Source organism: Gracilinanus agilis, chromosome 6 (genome assembly GCF_016433145.1).
Source record: "Gracilinanus agilis isolate LMUSP501 chromosome 6, AgileGrace, whole genome shotgun sequence".
NCBI classification, from domain to species: Eukaryota; Metazoa; Chordata; class Mammalia; order Didelphimorphia; family Didelphidae; genus Gracilinanus; species Gracilinanus agilis.
Window position 1 is genome coordinate 296,275,645 of NC_058135.1, and position 16,029 is coordinate 296,291,673.

Sequence of the window (16,029 nt, forward strand, 5' to 3'; positions counted from 1 at the left end):
TCCCCCTTCCTTCCTTCCTTCCTTCCTTCCTTCCTTCCTTCCTTCCTTCCTTCCTTCCTTCCTTCCTTCCTTCCTTCCTTCCTTCCTTCCTTCCTTCCTGCAAGAAAAGTGCTTTATTTGTGTTTGCTTCCTGTGTGAGAAGACATTCGCTGAGCGTTACTTTGCTAGCAGCGTTAGAGGAACAGGCACTGGGCGAAGGCGGCCCTCGGCGTGCTTTTTCTTAAATCGGATCGGAACGTTCTCTTCTGCTCCCACATCACTTGCATTCCCCAACGCCGTTTGATTAATCAGCGCGCCGCCATGCACGCCCCATGACGGATTCAACCATTTCCCAGCCACGTGGTCTCCAGGTCTTTGCCCCCCACAAGGGGCCGCTGGCCATATTTGGGGGTCTTCGCCACCTTTCTTTTCATCACCGACCTCTTTGGGGCAGGCACCCAACGGCGGCATTTCTGGGTCAATGAGATTTTAAGAAAAGCATTTGAATAATTTTCTTCCCAGAATTCCAAACTGGAGTCCACCAGCAGTGGCGTAGCAGCCCACCTTTCCCCATGACCCTTCCCTTTGGGGGTCATCTTTGCCAGTGGGCCGGCTGGGTGTAGCCTCAGGACTGGGTCCATCTGGCTCTTCCGCGTTGGTGGTCTTCCGAGGAGCTGCGGATGGGAATTCTGCTCTCGAGTCCTGCTGGCTCCTCTCTGAGGGGTCTTCAGGATTCGGTCAGTCGCCTCCGTATCTCGGACCCTCGGCAGAGACGTTCGCCACAGAGATGAGGGAAACGTTTTCCTTCCGGCGGGGCAGGAACGTGAGCCCCCCTTCTTGTTTCTCCCTGCACAGGCCGCTGCTGGCTCGATGCCTTGGAGCTGGCTCTGCGCTGCTCGAGCCTCTTCCGGCTCAGCACCTCCAAACAGGGGAAGGACGGAGAACTGGCTGGCCAACTGGACTCTCTCCATATGCCCCTGGATGGGCTGCTGCACGGTGGTACCATCTCAGACCAGGATCTCTTCCAGTAAGCCGTGGGCCAGGCAGGGCAGAGAGGAGCTGGGGCGGGGCAGGACAGGACTTCTCAGGGGGGCACAGAGGGCTGATGCCCACCTGTCCTCTCTCCCCTCTCTGCCAGCCTTTGTGCCTCAGTTTACCCAAGCAGTGCCCCTCCGAACAAAGCTTGAGAGTCAAATTCTCACCACTGTAATCCTAGTTAAATGCACAGGGGGTGCCCTCATGGGTTTGGTCGTGGGTTCCAGTGTCCACAGAGTAGGTTCCCTCTTTTCTTGCCTCCCCATCCTGTCCTGCTCTCCCTCCTGGCACATGGGACAGCCTCCACTTAGAATCCCACTTTGGGGGTGCAGGAAGCTCAGCCGTGGGCCTCCGGAAGCCTAGTCTGATAGGTGCATTAGAGATCATCTTAGAGAGGGCACCCCGGGCGCGCTGGGCTCCAGGCTCTGACCTTTGCTGGCTGTGTGACGCCGGCCCTATCCCTCGCCCTCTCTGAACCTCGGGTGCCTCACGCGTCGCACAGAAGTAATTCCTCACCGAGCCGTCGTTTGGCTTCAGTGAGATCCCGCCCGCTTGGGAAGCCTTAGAGCTGAAATTCTGGTCCTGAAGGTCCAGTCCGAGCCTCCTGTGGGGCAGAGGAGGTCAGGGAGCCCCAGAGAGAGGAAGCGAGCTGTCCAGGCTTACCCGTGGCCAGGACGAGTCAGAAGAGGGATCAGTCACTGGTCCCGTCATTCATTTAGTCCCCAAACGTCGAGCCCATCCCAAAGTCCGCAGAGCTCCAGTTAGCTCAGCTCCATGAGTTTTTACTGAGCGGGAGCTGAGCCTCGAAGGACGAGGCCAGTGTGAACGGTGGCAGAGGGGCATGGAGGAGGGGAACATCGCAGCGTCCCAGGTTTAGAGCTGGACGAGAAGTTCCACACGTGAACACCCCAGGGCTAGGGGAGCGATGGCCGGGTCCCCCAGCTGGGGGCCGAGGCAGGATCTGAACTCAGATCCGCCATGCCACCCGGAATGGCTGTGGAGGGGGAGGGCTTCTCTCTTTCCGCTGCGTTTCTCCTCCCTCCGTCCCTGCCAAGGCTGCGCTGGGCTCCCCGGCTCAGGGGGTGCCTGGATGGCTTTTATAGCCGCCCGTCCCCTCCGCCTCACCTTTGGTTCTTCCCGAGTGCAGGGCAGAGCAGAGGGCGCCGTCCCCCAGCCCGTGGGCAGCCCCTGCGGCGGGTGGGCGGCTCGGCCGATGCCCGGCTCCAGCGGGCCTCCCTGTGTGTTGCAGCCTGAACGAGGGCTCCCTGGAGAACCATCAGCTGGAGCACGACGCCTTCTCAGACAGGTCGGAGAAAGACACCATCGAGGAGTCGGAGAACGACACCCGGGACAACAGCCGCAAGACCAACGACAGCGAGAGCGACCAGTCCGAGACCCCCGGCGAGCTCGGCCAGGAGAAGAAGGGCACGACGTACATCGAGCAAATCTACGAAGAGTTTGGGGAGGTAGGAGCGAGGCCGGGAACGGGGGGCCCAAAACAGCTCTGGGAGGGGGAGCCCCGCTCAGAGGCCGGAAAGGCAGGGCATGAAGTGAGGGGCCTGCACAGGCCAGGAGCCCTCGGGCTGCCTTCAGGGCCGGCCTCCCTGGTCTCCAGGCTCCTCTGCAGCCTCCTCACACATCCCGTCCCTTCCCCAGCGGCCTGACAGCTTGCAAAGGTGGAGCCCAGCTCTGGAGGGAGGGAGGTCCTGCGATCATCCCCATTTTACAGACGAGCAAACCGAGGCTAGGAGAAGTGACATGATCTGCCCCGGGGCACACAGCCCGTGTCCCTCGTGGCCCAGCCTGGCCGCCTCCATGGGCAGAGGCAAAGCCCGGGTGAATCTTTTCCTGACTCTTCCTGGGGGATCACCCAGAAATGAGGGAGCCCCCTTCCGCCCTTCTCGCCTCTCCCCTGAGACGCCGCCATCCCGTAGAAGCTGCTCGGTCAGAGCAGGAGACAGCTGGACCCCCACCTCCCCCCCAAACCCCAGGAGCTCCCTCTGGTCCCTTCTCTGTCGCCGTCAGAGGGCACAAAGCCCCCGAGCTCTCCCTTCGGTCCGGCGTCTGCCCTCGCCCTCTTTTAGTCTTTAAACTTCACCTTCCGGTGAGGGCTGGCCGAGGGGGGTGAAGGGTCATGGCCGATCCTAGAGTGGCTGCTAGGAGGGCGGCCGGACCACGGTATCAGGCAAACACCCTCCGGGGAGACAGGAAAGGCTTCCTGGAGCAGGCGAGGCTGGCCCTTCGAGGAGATGGAGAGGGAGCGGCGAGCCTGGGCTCTGGCCGGCCTTAGCGGCCAGACTGCCCCGAGCGACTCGTGAACCCCTCCCGAGCCCGTCCCTGTGGCTTCTCTCCGCAGACGGGAGAATCGTCCCAGACCGAGACCGTGTCGGACGAAAACAAGAGCCTGATCTGGATCCTCCTGAAGCAGCTGCGGCCGGGGATGGACCTGTCTCGAGTGGTGCTGCCCACCTTCATCCTGGAGCCCCGCTCCTTCCTGAACAAGCTCTCCGATTACTACTACCACGCAGACCTGCTGTCCCAGTAAGTGCCCGAGCGGCGCCCAGGCACGGCCACAAGGAACCTGTGTTTGAGCCTCGAGGACTACGTGGGCCGAGCCTCGAAGGGAGGAGCCGAGGGTCCTGGGGGGGCTGAGGCGGCTGGCACGGGGTGCGCGGGCTTGGGAATGCCAAAGATGAAAGCTGGCACGTTGCATTTGGGCAACCACAAGTGGGCCGGTTTGTTTGCACAAAGAGTTCGCGGAAGGTATCCACAGGGAGGGCGTTTGGGGTGCAGGGGTCCCCCAGGATGGGGGGGGTCAGGCTTTCCTGTGGCTACTGTTCTTCGAACCAGCGATGGTCTTCCGGCTAATTAACAAAAGTAGACACGCGTGTCTTGGGGGGGCTTGTGAGGGATGGCCTCAACTCCGTGGTGACCCGGGAGCTACCTTGAGCTGAGCTAGCTTTTCAGGGGGTCCTTATGCAGGAGGGGGGGGCCCACGTGCTTAAGTGTTGCAGCCTCCAATGAGGGGAGCCCCTGCCCTGTTTCGTTGAAGGTGAGGAGGAGTCTGACCCCTCTCTAGCCTTCTGAGGGATCGTCTGGGAGGGTTGAGGGTTTGGGGGTCTGGCCTTTAAGAGTGGAAACTTGGGGGTCAGGTTCTAGAACTCCTGGGCTCTGGAGGGTGGCGCGCTGGCCGAGCAGTGGGGGCTGAGGCTCACACCCCAACCCAGGGGGCCAGGATCCCAAACTGGGGGCTTGAGGAATGGGGATTGGTTCTGGCATCCGTCATTCAGAGACCACTGAGGCAGGGTGAAGGCAAGCAGGAAAACGGGAAACAGCGCTCGTCCAGCCACTGGGTGGAGGCCGGAGGGCACTGAGGGTCTGTTGTTTGAGTTGGGCTGATGAAGAGAAGGGCCAGCAGCCAGGGAGGAGATTTGAGGAGCGAGGAGGCCACCGACGGCCACTGGCCAAGAAAGAATCCTTTGCCAGCCCTGGGCGGGGGGAGGTCTCCCTTCTCTCTTCTCTGACTTGGTGGTGGCAGTGTATCTGCCCCTGAAGCCCCTTGGCACAGGTCACTGAGCCGCCTGGCCATTCTCGAGGGACTGGACCTTGTTGTTTCGATGGCTCCACAGTTTGGGGCACTAAGCGTTTAAAGGACATGGCCCTGGGTGAGCACCCAAACTGCCCACCTCTGATAAAGAACCGACCTCAACCCTCCTGAGATGAGAGATGGGAGAGCCTATGAGGCCCAGCCAGGGGGCCGGTGCCATCAGATCCCAGAGTACATGGAGGGGTTCCGGGTGGGAGGAGGGGCCAGGTCACCAAGGGCTCGAGAGGCCAGAGGCAATAGGGAGCCACAGCAGGTAAGAGAAATTGGATCTCTCTGGAAGGTTCAATTCAATCTCATCAGAAAACAAACATTTCTTAATCATCTAGGGCCATGATGGCGAACCTCTTAGAGACCTTAGAGACTAAGTGCCCACCGCCTGTGAGCCGCCCCCTTATGCCAGACAGGGGAGGGAGGTCCCTCTGCTGGGCTCCATCCCACACGGTTTTGAAGAAAACAGAGAGTCTCAGCAGCAAAGATCCTTTGCCATCATCTAGCCCACCTGTTGTGGCCTGAGCACTTCCTGGGGGCACATGGAATCTTTTCTCAAGTCCCAGTTAGGCTCAGTGGGCTGTGAGCTCTCGTCCAGTTCTGAGGTTCTGGCCTCTCTGTGCCTTTGCTGACAGGGGGTCCTCCAGCCCCCGCTGGCAGACTTTCAATAACGAGGAGCTCATTAGCCTCCTGAGCCTATTGTTGGACAGCTCAGATAAAGGCCATCCTCCTATGGACCTGGAATCAGTTTCCCAATTATCCCGAGATGATTGCCTGCAAACTACAGGCTGGAGAGATTCTACACTGATGGCTGGCAAAAAGCCACAGCGTGCCCTCAAAGGGCAGAGCCAGAAAAGGAAGCATAAGTCCCCAAGAGCCCGGAAGTGTGGCTTTCTCAGAAACAAGGACTTTCAGAGCTCTCATTTGGTAGGTTCACAGGGTTACCGGCCAGTAGAGTCAGGGAAGAGTGTAGACGTGGCTCACCAAGATTTCAGCAAAGTGTTCATGAGCTCCCTCACATCACCCTGGCGGGAAGGATAGAAAGATGGAGGCTAAAGGAGGACACAATTAGCCAGGTTAGGAGCTCGGTGCACGGCTGTCCCCAAGAGCAGTCGGGAGCTGTTGGCTGTCAGTGCAGAAGGCAGGCACCGGCGGGGTCTGTGCTCCACCACAGATCTTGGAGCCAGAGAATTCAGACTCAAAGGCCGCCTGAACTCAACGCTGAGCCCCTCGGCTCTGCATCTCCTCAGTGTCCACCCAGCCCTCAGAGATTCTCAGAGAGGCAGCCCAGCCCTCACCTTCCATCTTAGAATCGATACCGTGTATTGGTTCCAAGGCACAAGAACAGTGAGGGCCAGGCCACAGAGGTAAAAGGACTTGTCTAGGGTCACCCAGGCTAGATTTGAGCCCAGGACCTCCTGTCTCTAGGCTGGCTCTCGTTAGCTCTTCAGCAGCTTCCCCTTCCTCATTGTTCCAAGCTCTCCCCGGTCTGAGGCCGAACAGGAGAGTAATCCCTCCTCCACTGGGCAGCCCTCTCTGCTCCACAGCAGCACCCCACTTCCTTCAGGTGCTCAGTCAGCGTGCATGCCACCGATCTGGAGATACTCTCCGAGGAGCGCGCTCTGCCCCGTCTGCTCCCCCAGGCGGCCCTGGCTCTGTCTCTCACAGGGCCCGCCTCTCCAAGCATCCCCTCATCGCCCCCCAGCAGAGCAGAGGAGCAAAGCTTTAGGCACAGGAGGGCCCTCCCTGGGGGCCGCAGGCCCAAAGCCCTCCTTTTACTAAGGAGGAAACGAGAGGCGTGCCGCGTCGGTGTGTTGTGCCCAGGGTCCAGCTGGCAAATAGCCGAGGTGGGATTTGAATGCAGGACATCCTAAGTCCAAATCTAGTAGTCCACCACACCCAAGCGTTATTCCCCTCTGCCAAAGGCGCACTCCGAGGGCTGCCCAAACCGGGAAATGTTTCACAAAATAAACGAAACCAGAGCAGAGCCTGGAGCTGGTCAACAGACAGTTTTCTGAGCTGATCCTGTCTGGTTCGGTGGCCCCATCCCATCCCCTTTGGGGCCTGGCATCCTCGCAGCAGCCCAAGCCGCCTGCTTACATGTCTACGGGACGGGCCAGCACCGTCTGGGGGGCGTCTGCGGTCCCTTCTGCAGGGGGGTCCTGGGAGGCGAAACCCCGCCTGAGCCCCCGTAGCCCTTCCGTAAGGCTCTTCCTCTGCCTCTCCCGCCAGAGCCGTCCTGGAAGAAGATCCCTTCAGTCGTATGAAGCAAGTCGTGAGGTGGTATCTGTCCGGCTTCTACAAGAAACCAAAGGTAAGAAGGGCCCCAGGACTCGCAGGGCCCCAGGACTTGCAGGGCCCCAAGACCAGCAGGGCAGGGCTCGGCCCGGCCCCCCTCAGCCCCCTCAGCCCCCTCAGGTCACCCCGTGAGCCACAGAGCCTGGCCTCTCCCTCAGAGTGCCTCCACTACCCCATTTTCCAGATAGGTGACCCCTCATTAGGAAGCCTTAAACCACTCAGAGAGCCCTGAGGCTCGGGGTGACCCCCCGCCCTCTTCCCGTCCCCTGCAGGGGACATTCCAAACTGGACCTCGACACCTCCCACCCCAAAGATCAGTATGGCGGCCACAGCCGACATACGATCGGAAAGGCCGGTGCCTCGTTGGCCTTCCCCCCCTCCCCTCCAGAACAGTCCCCAAGGGATGGCCATGGAGAAACTGAGGCACAGAACTGTGACTTTCCCAAGATCACAGAGCTCGTGGGCACTCAAAGCCAGACCTCCGGGTTCTAGTCCAGCCTCTTTCCTTTGGGCCACGCTGCCTCCCCGAAGGAAGACGTTACAAGAGCTCAGTGACAAAGGAAAGCCAACGGATGTGGGGTTCCTTAAGATCTAGCAGTGACCATTGCCTGGGGCCAGGCTCCCGGCCCAGAGAGGAGAGTCTTGAATTGGGATCCAAGGGGGGGGGGTGCCCCCAGCCATGGAGAGACTGAGGGGAGAGCCAGCTGTGGGGGAAAGAGAAGTGGACTAAGGCTCCGCTCCCTCAGCTCTGTCCCACATCAGCTCTGCGGCCTTGGCCAAGTCCCTCTCTGAGCCTCGGCTTCCTCATCTGCAAAATGGGAATAACGCGCTTGTGAGTCAGGGTGGCCGGGGAGAAAGTGGCTCATAAACGCCCAAGGCCCCCCCGGACAAAGGAGAGGTGCGGGGGCCGCAGCCCTGCCCCTCCGAGCCTTAAACTCCATGGTCCGAGCGCCCTTCGCCTTCCTCCAAAAAGCGGACGCACCGACCAGCGGGGAGAGGCTCGGGCTTCCCGGCCGTCTCCTGCAGCGGGCAGTGGGGCACCCCAGAGCCCCTGGGTGAGGGGGGCCGCTCCAGCTGCAGCCTCTGAAGCCGCTTCCTCTTGGTCTTCCAGGGAATCAAGAAGCCCTACAATCCCATCCTAGGAGAGACCTTCCGCTGCTGCTGGTATCACCCACAGACCAACAGCCACACCTTCTACATCGCCGAACAGGCAGGTGCCCCCGTGCCCGCCCCAGCACCCCGGCCTGGAAGGGAAGAGCCCGAAGCAGGGCCCCTCCCCCAAAGCCCAGCCGAAGGACGAGTCACCCCAGAGGAGATGCCCCCTCCCTCGCGCCATAGCTGGGCAGTGCCCGCGGGGCCCTCCTGCTCCCTTTGTGGCATCTGTCCGAGCACAGAACAGTCATCCCCCCCCTGAGGGGTCTCTCCAGCCAGCAGACCTCTGCCTCAGGGCCAGGCCCAGGCTGACAGAAACTGAGGTTTCTTTTCCTGAGGGAGATGGACCTCTGATTCTGTTCCACCCGGATGCCCTGAACTGGTGCCAGGGGCCACCGCCTCTCCCGCTTATCCCAGGGACAGTGTCCCCCAAGCTCATGCTCCCCCCCAAGCTCGTGGCCCCCCAAGCTCGTGGCCCTCCGGGCTTGACCTATGGGCTCCGGCCCTTGGATTTCTCCGTGATGGCTCAGAGGACAGGCGGTGACCACATTTTCCTCCTGCTTCCTCACGACCCCTCCCAGGATGGTCCTGTGGCCGAGCCAGCTGTCTAGGGTCAGGCTCAAGGATGGACATCCTGAGGGAGTGTCCAGGCAGAGCCCTGAGGAAGCAGCCAGGAAGGAGGGAGAGGCCCCTAGGCCTAGGCCGAGGCAGGAGGGATGAGAGGCCCCCCCCACCCCACAGGCTCCTCACTGCCCCCCTTGTCTGGGAGCAGAAGCTTTTGGGGTGCTCCGGCCTTGTGGTGCCTCCAGGAGGGCCTCCAGGGGGCACTTAGATGCCAAGGCTTAGCCGAAGGGGATTCCGCTGCGGCCACATCCGTTAAACGGTGCTGAGGGCTGACAGCATCTCCGTCCTCGCATGCCGTCCGTCCGGTGGGAGGGGGGACAGGTGGGAGGGGGCAAAGCCTCTCGGGGACCCTGGAGGCCCCCGGTGTGGCCGCAGAGGCAGAGAACATCTGCCGAGCCTCGGAAGGGGCAGGCGCGGGCGAGCAGGTCAGAGGAGAGCCGCCCGCCTGGCCCTGACGGAGGGGAAGGGCAGGGCTCCCGGGAGACAGGCCGCAGGGCCTCGCACCCTGATCGCTGCTCTGCCCCGCAGGTCTCCCACCATCCCCCCGTGTCTGCTTTCCACGTCAGCAATAGGAAGGACGGCTTCTGCATCACCGGGAGCATCCTGGCCAAATCTAAATTCTATGGTAAGTCGGGGGCCGGGGAGGGACTTTCTAGCCGTCGGTCATCCAGCGGTCACAGAGTGGGCCCTGACCGTCTGCCCAAGGGATGGCCAGGAAAACCCCAAAAGGAGGCCCGAGAAATGCCTGACCAGGGACCGCGGGGCGCCAGGCGAAGCCCAGGGAGGAGGCAGGCCTGCCCTCGAGGAGCGCCGGATGTGTCCAGAGCAGCTCCGCATGGGACACGTGGCAGAGGGAGCCCCAGGATTCAACTGGTCCAGGGCTGGGGTCCGAGCAGAGGCCGGCCATACGCCTCCCTCGCCCCCATCTGCTCAAGTGGAACAAACAAGGTGTGGGCCGTGTCCGGGGCTGCGGGGCTGCTTCGGGGCCTCCCGTTTGCCGGCAGAGCTCGGGTGGTGGAGTAAATGCTCGTAGGGGAAGCGAGAGGTCGCTGCTCCGCACGGTGCGTGGCCCGGGGGGTCACCGAGGAGCTGCTGAGGCCGGCGCCAGGCCCACCACGTCACCTCGCCCTCCTCTCTGCCTTCGTTCAGCCAGCATCCGTACGGCTCTGGGTCCTGAGAGAGGGACCGATCCGGCCCGGCCCTCGGGGAGCCCTGCCTGAGACCAGAGTCCAGAGAATTTCACACCACTGCGAGCTGGAAGACAGGCGGGAAGACTGAGGTCCGGGGCCTCACAGTTGAGAAATGGCAGAGGTCGGACCCGAACCCAGGTCCCCCGATCCCAGACCCAGAGTTCTTCCGCCGGGCTGGGCTGAGGGAACAGGACAGAAAATCATCCAGAAGAAATGCCGCCGCGAGCCGGACACTATTAGACAAAGTTCAGTCGTCTCTCTCAGGCGCCTCGAGCTCCTCTTTGCCCTGGGGGAGGGCGCCCAGATGAAGGAGGGTCCGAGGCCGCCCCCCGAGCAGCCCAGGGAGAACGAGGCTCCCCGACTGCCCGTCCGGTAGATCCTCCCCTTCCTTTTGCCTTTGAGGCGCTTCTCATGGCACTTGGCCCCCCGAGACTAAACTGCCCGGATTTGCCGATGATGGATTATTTCGAGAACCAGCAAAGTCCGTCCCATCGTGTGAAGCAGAGAAGAGCACGACTCCGAGACCCAAAGGGATTCAGACCCCTCCTGGCACAGGAACTGAGGCCGGACAGGACAAGCCGGGACTAGGGAAGCGCCGAGTCCAGCCGTGCTGTCCAGTCCTCCTCCTTGGCTGAGCCAGGAGCCCCTCCATATGACACCTGACCCCCAGGAGGGCGATCCCTGCCCCCCAAGAGACTTCCATTTGGAGTATCCCATCAGGCCTGGACCGGCTTCTCCTGGGCTTCTGCCGGTAGCAGCTCCTTGTCGGGTCCTCTGGCCCAAGCAGAAGATGGCAAAATCCTCCTTCCTCGAGTCTCTGCTGAGGCTTCTTTCTGGCGGGCCAGCAGGCTCAGCTCCTTCAGCCGACTCTGGCCATGGCTCATTCAGAGCCACGTTCCCACCTCCGGCCCCATCAACCCCCTTGGATCGGGCTTCCTCCTTCGCTTGCTCCTTATCTAGCCGTCCTCCGATTGCTGCTGCCTGTGAAGTTCTAGCCATGCTCTTTGTAGCTGTTCTAAGAGGGGGGTGGCTCAGTGGGTGCACAGAGGCAGTTTGGGGTCTCCTGACCCCTTTTCCATGTAAAACCCCTGAGGTGAGACTGGCAAGACTCTGGGGAGATCCCTATGGCAGGAACACTGTAAGTGTTAAAATGAATGGTTTGGCTAAATATATGAAAATTAGAAATCTTTTATTTACCAAAGAGGTGGAAAGAGTGAAAGCCGAGGAATACAAAAGGGTAGAGAAGACATTAGCCTAGCTGACTAAATTGTTCCAGGGCTCGGCTCAGCCAGGACTTGTTAACCTTCTATCGGAATTAAACTCTCTCCAGAAGACAGGAAGGGAAAGCCAGCCATCCACTCGCCTAACTTTCCTCCAGGAGGCAGGTCAAGACGATGACTGGAGCCGAAGGGGACTCCTGAGGCTGATTCCTTCTTTGAGCCGGCCTTCTTGAAGCTGACTTCCTTCTTGGAGTGACTCTCTTCTGGAGTCCATCCTCAGCCTCAGAAATTCAGGGCCTTTTATCGTGGCTTCTTGTCCCCCTCCCCTCTTCAGAGGGGGCCAATCACAGCTTCCAAATAGCCTAGCACTGCCCAGGGGGCAGCATTTGTGGGGGCCAGTTCACACCTTCTCGAGGGGCGAATACTCATCGAAAGGATTCCCAGTTTCTGACTGAGTTAGAAAAAAGATGGAGCTCCCCAAGAATCTTGCTGGCTTCTCACCTAGCACTAAGTAGGGTGTGAATTCACTAAATGGTTTGCGAGCTCCTCCACCTAGTTCAAGCTTGTGTTGATTCAAAGTGGTTGTTAAGCAAAGTGTTAACTCATCTAGGCAAAGAGAATAAAGAATTCCCTTTCACAAGTGTGAGCTCAAGAACTCAAAGAGAACCAAGAATTCCCTTTTACGCCACATAGGTGCCAGGAGGGCTCCTACAAGCCCAGGGTACCACAGGTGTCCCTCCACACCTATGGGCATCCCTCTGGACACACAGGCATCCTTCTGCATATGTGGACATCCCTCCTCACACACAGACATTCCTCTGGACATGTGGACATCCCTCTGGATACACGGGCTTCCCTCCAGACACACGGGCATCCCTCTGGACATGCCGGCATCCCTACACAAAGAGGCCGAATTCAGAGACAGAAGGAGCCTCAGCAGCCCCCTTATCCAGCCCCGAGCCAAGGAGGAATGGCTTCCCAGAGTCTCCCACAGACCTTTGCATTCCTGAGTGGCCAGTGAGTACGATGATGAGAACAAAGTCTATCTGAAAGCTCCACAAACTCTGGCCCGTGTAGACACGAACTTGCCTGGATCCCTGGGACGGGAGAACAAAGTCTGCCGTACAGCTGATTGCAGGGATGGCGGCGGCGTCTCACAGGATCGCGCTCCAGGATTCCTGCTCCAGCGTCCTCCAGTCTTCTTAGGATGAATGAGAATAAGCCGTGGCCACGCTGGCCGGCTCTCGGGTCACCCTGTGCTCTCTCGTGTCTTGAGAAAATACAGAATGCTTGCGAAGGGCCACTCTGGAGCGGGGAGAGGAGGGACAAGGGGTCAGCTGACCACATCCGTGGCTGGCTGACTGTGTCCGTGGCTGACTGACCACATCCGTGGCTGGCTGACTGTGTCCGTGGCTGGCTGACCACATCTGTGGCTGGCTGACCACTTCCGTGGCTGGCTGGCTGTGTCCATGGCTGGCTGCCCAGCTGTCTCATCACCGTTCTCTTTCCTTGTGACAACAGGAAATTCTCTTTCTGCCTTACTTGAGGGCAAAGCCACGCTGACATTCCTAAGCAGAGGCGAAGAATACATAATCACGATGCCCTACGCACACTGCAAAGGTAGGAGAGCTCAGCCCTGGCCCGGGGGTTCTGGGCCGTCCCACTGCCCTCCAGGGGGGAGCAAGGATGTGGGTTCCGATCCTGACTCTGACTCTGCCCCCTCCCCACTCTGGTCCGCACCCCGAGACCTCTGCAGTCCCTTCCAGCCCTTAGTCCTGTGTGCCCGGGGATTTACTGTGATGGAGAATCCCATGAGTGTGCAAGCACTGGGTGTGAGCCCCATTTTATAGATGAGAAAGTGGGGGCAGACAGTCTGGACTAGGAAGGCAGGCGTAAACCCAGCGAGCTTCAGGAAGGGCTGGAGAAGGGGGGGATGGCCCGGTTCCAGCTCATCCGTGTGGCTTCTGTGCAGGAATTCTGTACGGCACCATGACCATGGAGCTCGGGGGGAAGGTGACCATCGAGTGTGAGAAGAACAACTACCAAGCAGAACTGGAGTTTAAGCTCAAAGTAAGGGCCCCTCCCGACCTCCCAGTTAGGCTCTGTCCCCTGTGAACGAGACCCCTGCGTGGTGCTCACAGGCTGCCCCTGGACAATGAGTAATTAGGCTCACCTGGACCTGGAGCAGGGCCTGAGGCAGGACTCTCAGAACAAGGCTGTTAGAGGCGAGCCCAGGCCCATGGAGGGAACCTGCCCGAGGCCCTCGGTCAGTCAGGGCAGGCCTGGGACTAAGCGTCAGAAGTGGGGGGCAGGGGGAGGCCCTGCAGATGGAGCTCTGGCCGTGGGGTCAGGAAGTTGGTTTGAGGTCTGCCCCAAGTACCTGGGAGCTTCATGGCCCAGAGTGAGGCCCCCCCGTCCCTCCCATGGAAGATGGGGGGCAGCAGGGCCCCCACATTCCCTCCCAGTTTCCTGCTCCCCTGATCTGGCCTTCAGCACATCCTGTCTGCCCATTGGCCCTGACGACCCCCCGAGAGTCCCCAGGATGGCAGCCTGAGTGGGGGGGAGGCTGTGGAGGGCCCCCTTGGGCCCCCCGGGCTCCGGCGTCAAGCAGGGCGTCTGTCCTCCACAGCCCTTCTTCGGAGGCAGCTCCGGCCTTAACCAAATCTCCGGCAAGATTAAGTCGGGAGAAGACGTAGTAGCCAGCCTCGAGGGACACTGGGTGAGAAGCCCCCTCCTCCCCCGCAGCCCCCACCCTCGGGCGGCTGGCTCCGCTTCACACTGACCAGAACCCACGCTAGGTTTGCGGGGTTGTACCGGGTGCCCAGAATGGTGCCAGGCCCTGCGGGTGGGCAGGGAGACAAGGAGGGAGCAGAAGAGGGGGTGCCGGGGCTCCCACACACTCGCAGCCCTCTGGGCCAAAGAGGAGCTGTCACCTGGGCTGGGAGCAGGGCGGGGGGGCGGGCGGGCCAGTTTCTGGAGGTGCCACCTTTGGTCTCCCCGGGCAGGACCGGGAGGTGTACATCAGCGACCCAAAGAACAGCAGCCCTGACGTCTTCTGGAACCCAACGGCAGAGATCCGCAGGCAGAGGCTGAAGCGCCACATCGTGCTGTTCGAGGAGCAAACGGAGCTGGAGTCGGAGAGGTGGGTGCCACCGAGGGAGGGACGAGTGGTTGTGGCCCCGCTTCACCGGCCGGAACACCGAGTCCGGGGGCGAGAGAGTGCCTCGGCCCGGGATCGGCCCAGCCTTCCGTGTGGTCTGGGCCCGGGGCCTCCTCAGGTCCTGCGAGGGCAGGCTCCGAGGCCCCACCGCCAGCTGGCAGAGCCCCCTCTCCGGCCAGGATGTGTGGCCTGGCCTGGCCCTACACAGCCCCCCGAGGTCCGCTCCACGCTGAGAACGCCGGACGCTTCTCCCAGACACCCTCTCGGGCCATCCTCCGCGCCGGAGGGAAAAAGCACGAGAGGAGACGAGCAGCCTCCAGCCTGGAGGAGAGAGGCCGGAGGGAAGACGGGACTGGGGGACGTTCTGCCAGCGCTGGGGGGCCACATCCTATCCTGCACAGACTCGCCGGGCCTCGGGGCTGCTCCGGGCCGTGGGAGAGCCCCAAGTCTGCCAGGAGGGCCTGGGATAAGCAAGGGGCCTCCCTGGGGCCATGAGCTGCCCTGGAGGGAGACTGAGGCCAGAGAGTAAAGACACTGGCCCCCCTTCACCCAGCAAGTGGGGGGGCCTGAGGCCAGAGCCTGGGTCAGACACTCCATGGCCAGGGCCCCCCTCAGCCCCCAGCCTAGGGTTTGTGGCCCCGGCCAGGCCCCCCCCAGCCTCCTCCTGTGGCCCCAGCCCGGCCCCCCAGGCCAGGTCTCCCCAGCCCCCTGCTTGTGGCCCTGGCCAGGCTTCCCCCCCCCCCATTGGGGCCCCAGCCAGGGCCCCCCAGTGCCCCACTTGTGGCGGGCGCAGAGGCTGATGCCAGCCCTGGTCCCCACAGACTGTGGCAGCACGTGACGAGCGCCATCAACAAGGGCGACCAGCTGAAGGCGACGCAGGAGAAGTTCGTGCTGGAGGAGGAGCAGCGGCGACGGGCCCGGGAGAGGCAGGAGGCCCTGCTCGACTGGAAGCCGCGGCTCTTCCTGCAGGACCCCGGCTCGCACGAATGGCGCTACAGACACGAGGAGTGAGTCTGGGGGGGCTTCCTCTGAGGGGCTCCCCCACACACACAGTCCCACGGCCCGGGGAGCCCAGAGCCTCTGCTGAGACTGGCCGGTGCAGGTCACTGCCAGGCGCCGTGAAGTCCAGCTGAGCCCCCAGACAGAGGCCTTCCGTGCCCACCCCCAGGACGTCTCGCCGGTCAGGGCCTCCACGGGGGTGGCCACCTCTCAGCCCCCATGAAAGGCCAGCTGGGCCGCGTGGGTCCCCGCCAGAGAGGACCCTCAGAGGGAGCAGCCTCTGGGCCTGTGGACCCTTCCAGGGTGGCCTGTGGCTGGCTGCTGCCCTTCCTTGGCCGGCCGCTGCTCCTCCTTGGCTGGCCGCTGCCCCTCCCTGGCCAGCCGCTGCCCCTCCTTGGCCGGCTGTTGCCCCTCCCTGGCCAGCCGCTGTCCCTCCTTGGCCGGCCGCTGCCCTTCGTTGGCCGGCTGTTGCCCTTTGTTGGCCGGCCGCTGCCCATCCTTGGCTGGCTGTTGCCCCCTGCCGCGGAGCCTTCCCCCTCGCCCGCCCCGCAGCTCACCTTCAAGGGAAGCCAGGAGACATCGGGGGGTGGGGGGGGACCAGGACCCACAGAGGGGCAGCCTGGTGGGCAGAGCCAGGCCTGGAGGTGGGAGCTCCTGGGTTCAAATGTGGCCTCTGACGCTTCCCAGCTCGGTGACCCTGGGCAAGTCACTTCTCCCACCGCCCAGCCCCGACTGCCCTTCTGCCTTGGAACCTGTATGTGGCCCTGACTCTTAAGG

The 16,029-nt window shown here is 61.8% G+C and overlaps 1 protein-coding gene across 1 annotated transcript in view; it reads left to right on the top strand.

Annotated features, from left to right (window-relative positions):
- Positions 1 to 16,029, top strand: part of OSBPL5 (oxysterol binding protein like 5) — a 37,126-nt gene that overhangs the window by 8,478 nt on the left and 12,619 nt on the right. Inside the window, exons 7-17 of the mRNA XM_044680511.1 lie at positions 835 to 1,006; positions 2,264 to 2,480; positions 3,371 to 3,555; positions 6,842 to 6,923; positions 8,019 to 8,117; positions 9,212 to 9,308; positions 12,615 to 12,713; positions 13,066 to 13,163; positions 13,723 to 13,812; positions 14,099 to 14,235; positions 15,075 to 15,260. Coding sequence (XP_044536446.1) covers positions 835 to 1,006; positions 2,264 to 2,480; positions 3,371 to 3,555; positions 6,842 to 6,923; positions 8,019 to 8,117; positions 9,212 to 9,308; positions 12,615 to 12,713; positions 13,066 to 13,163; positions 13,723 to 13,812; positions 14,099 to 14,235; positions 15,075 to 15,260 — 1,462 coding nt within the window. The remainder of the gene's footprint in view (positions 1 to 834; positions 1,007 to 2,263; positions 2,481 to 3,370; positions 3,556 to 6,841; positions 6,924 to 8,018; positions 8,118 to 9,211; positions 9,309 to 12,614; positions 12,714 to 13,065; positions 13,164 to 13,722; positions 13,813 to 14,098; positions 14,236 to 15,074; positions 15,261 to 16,029) is intronic.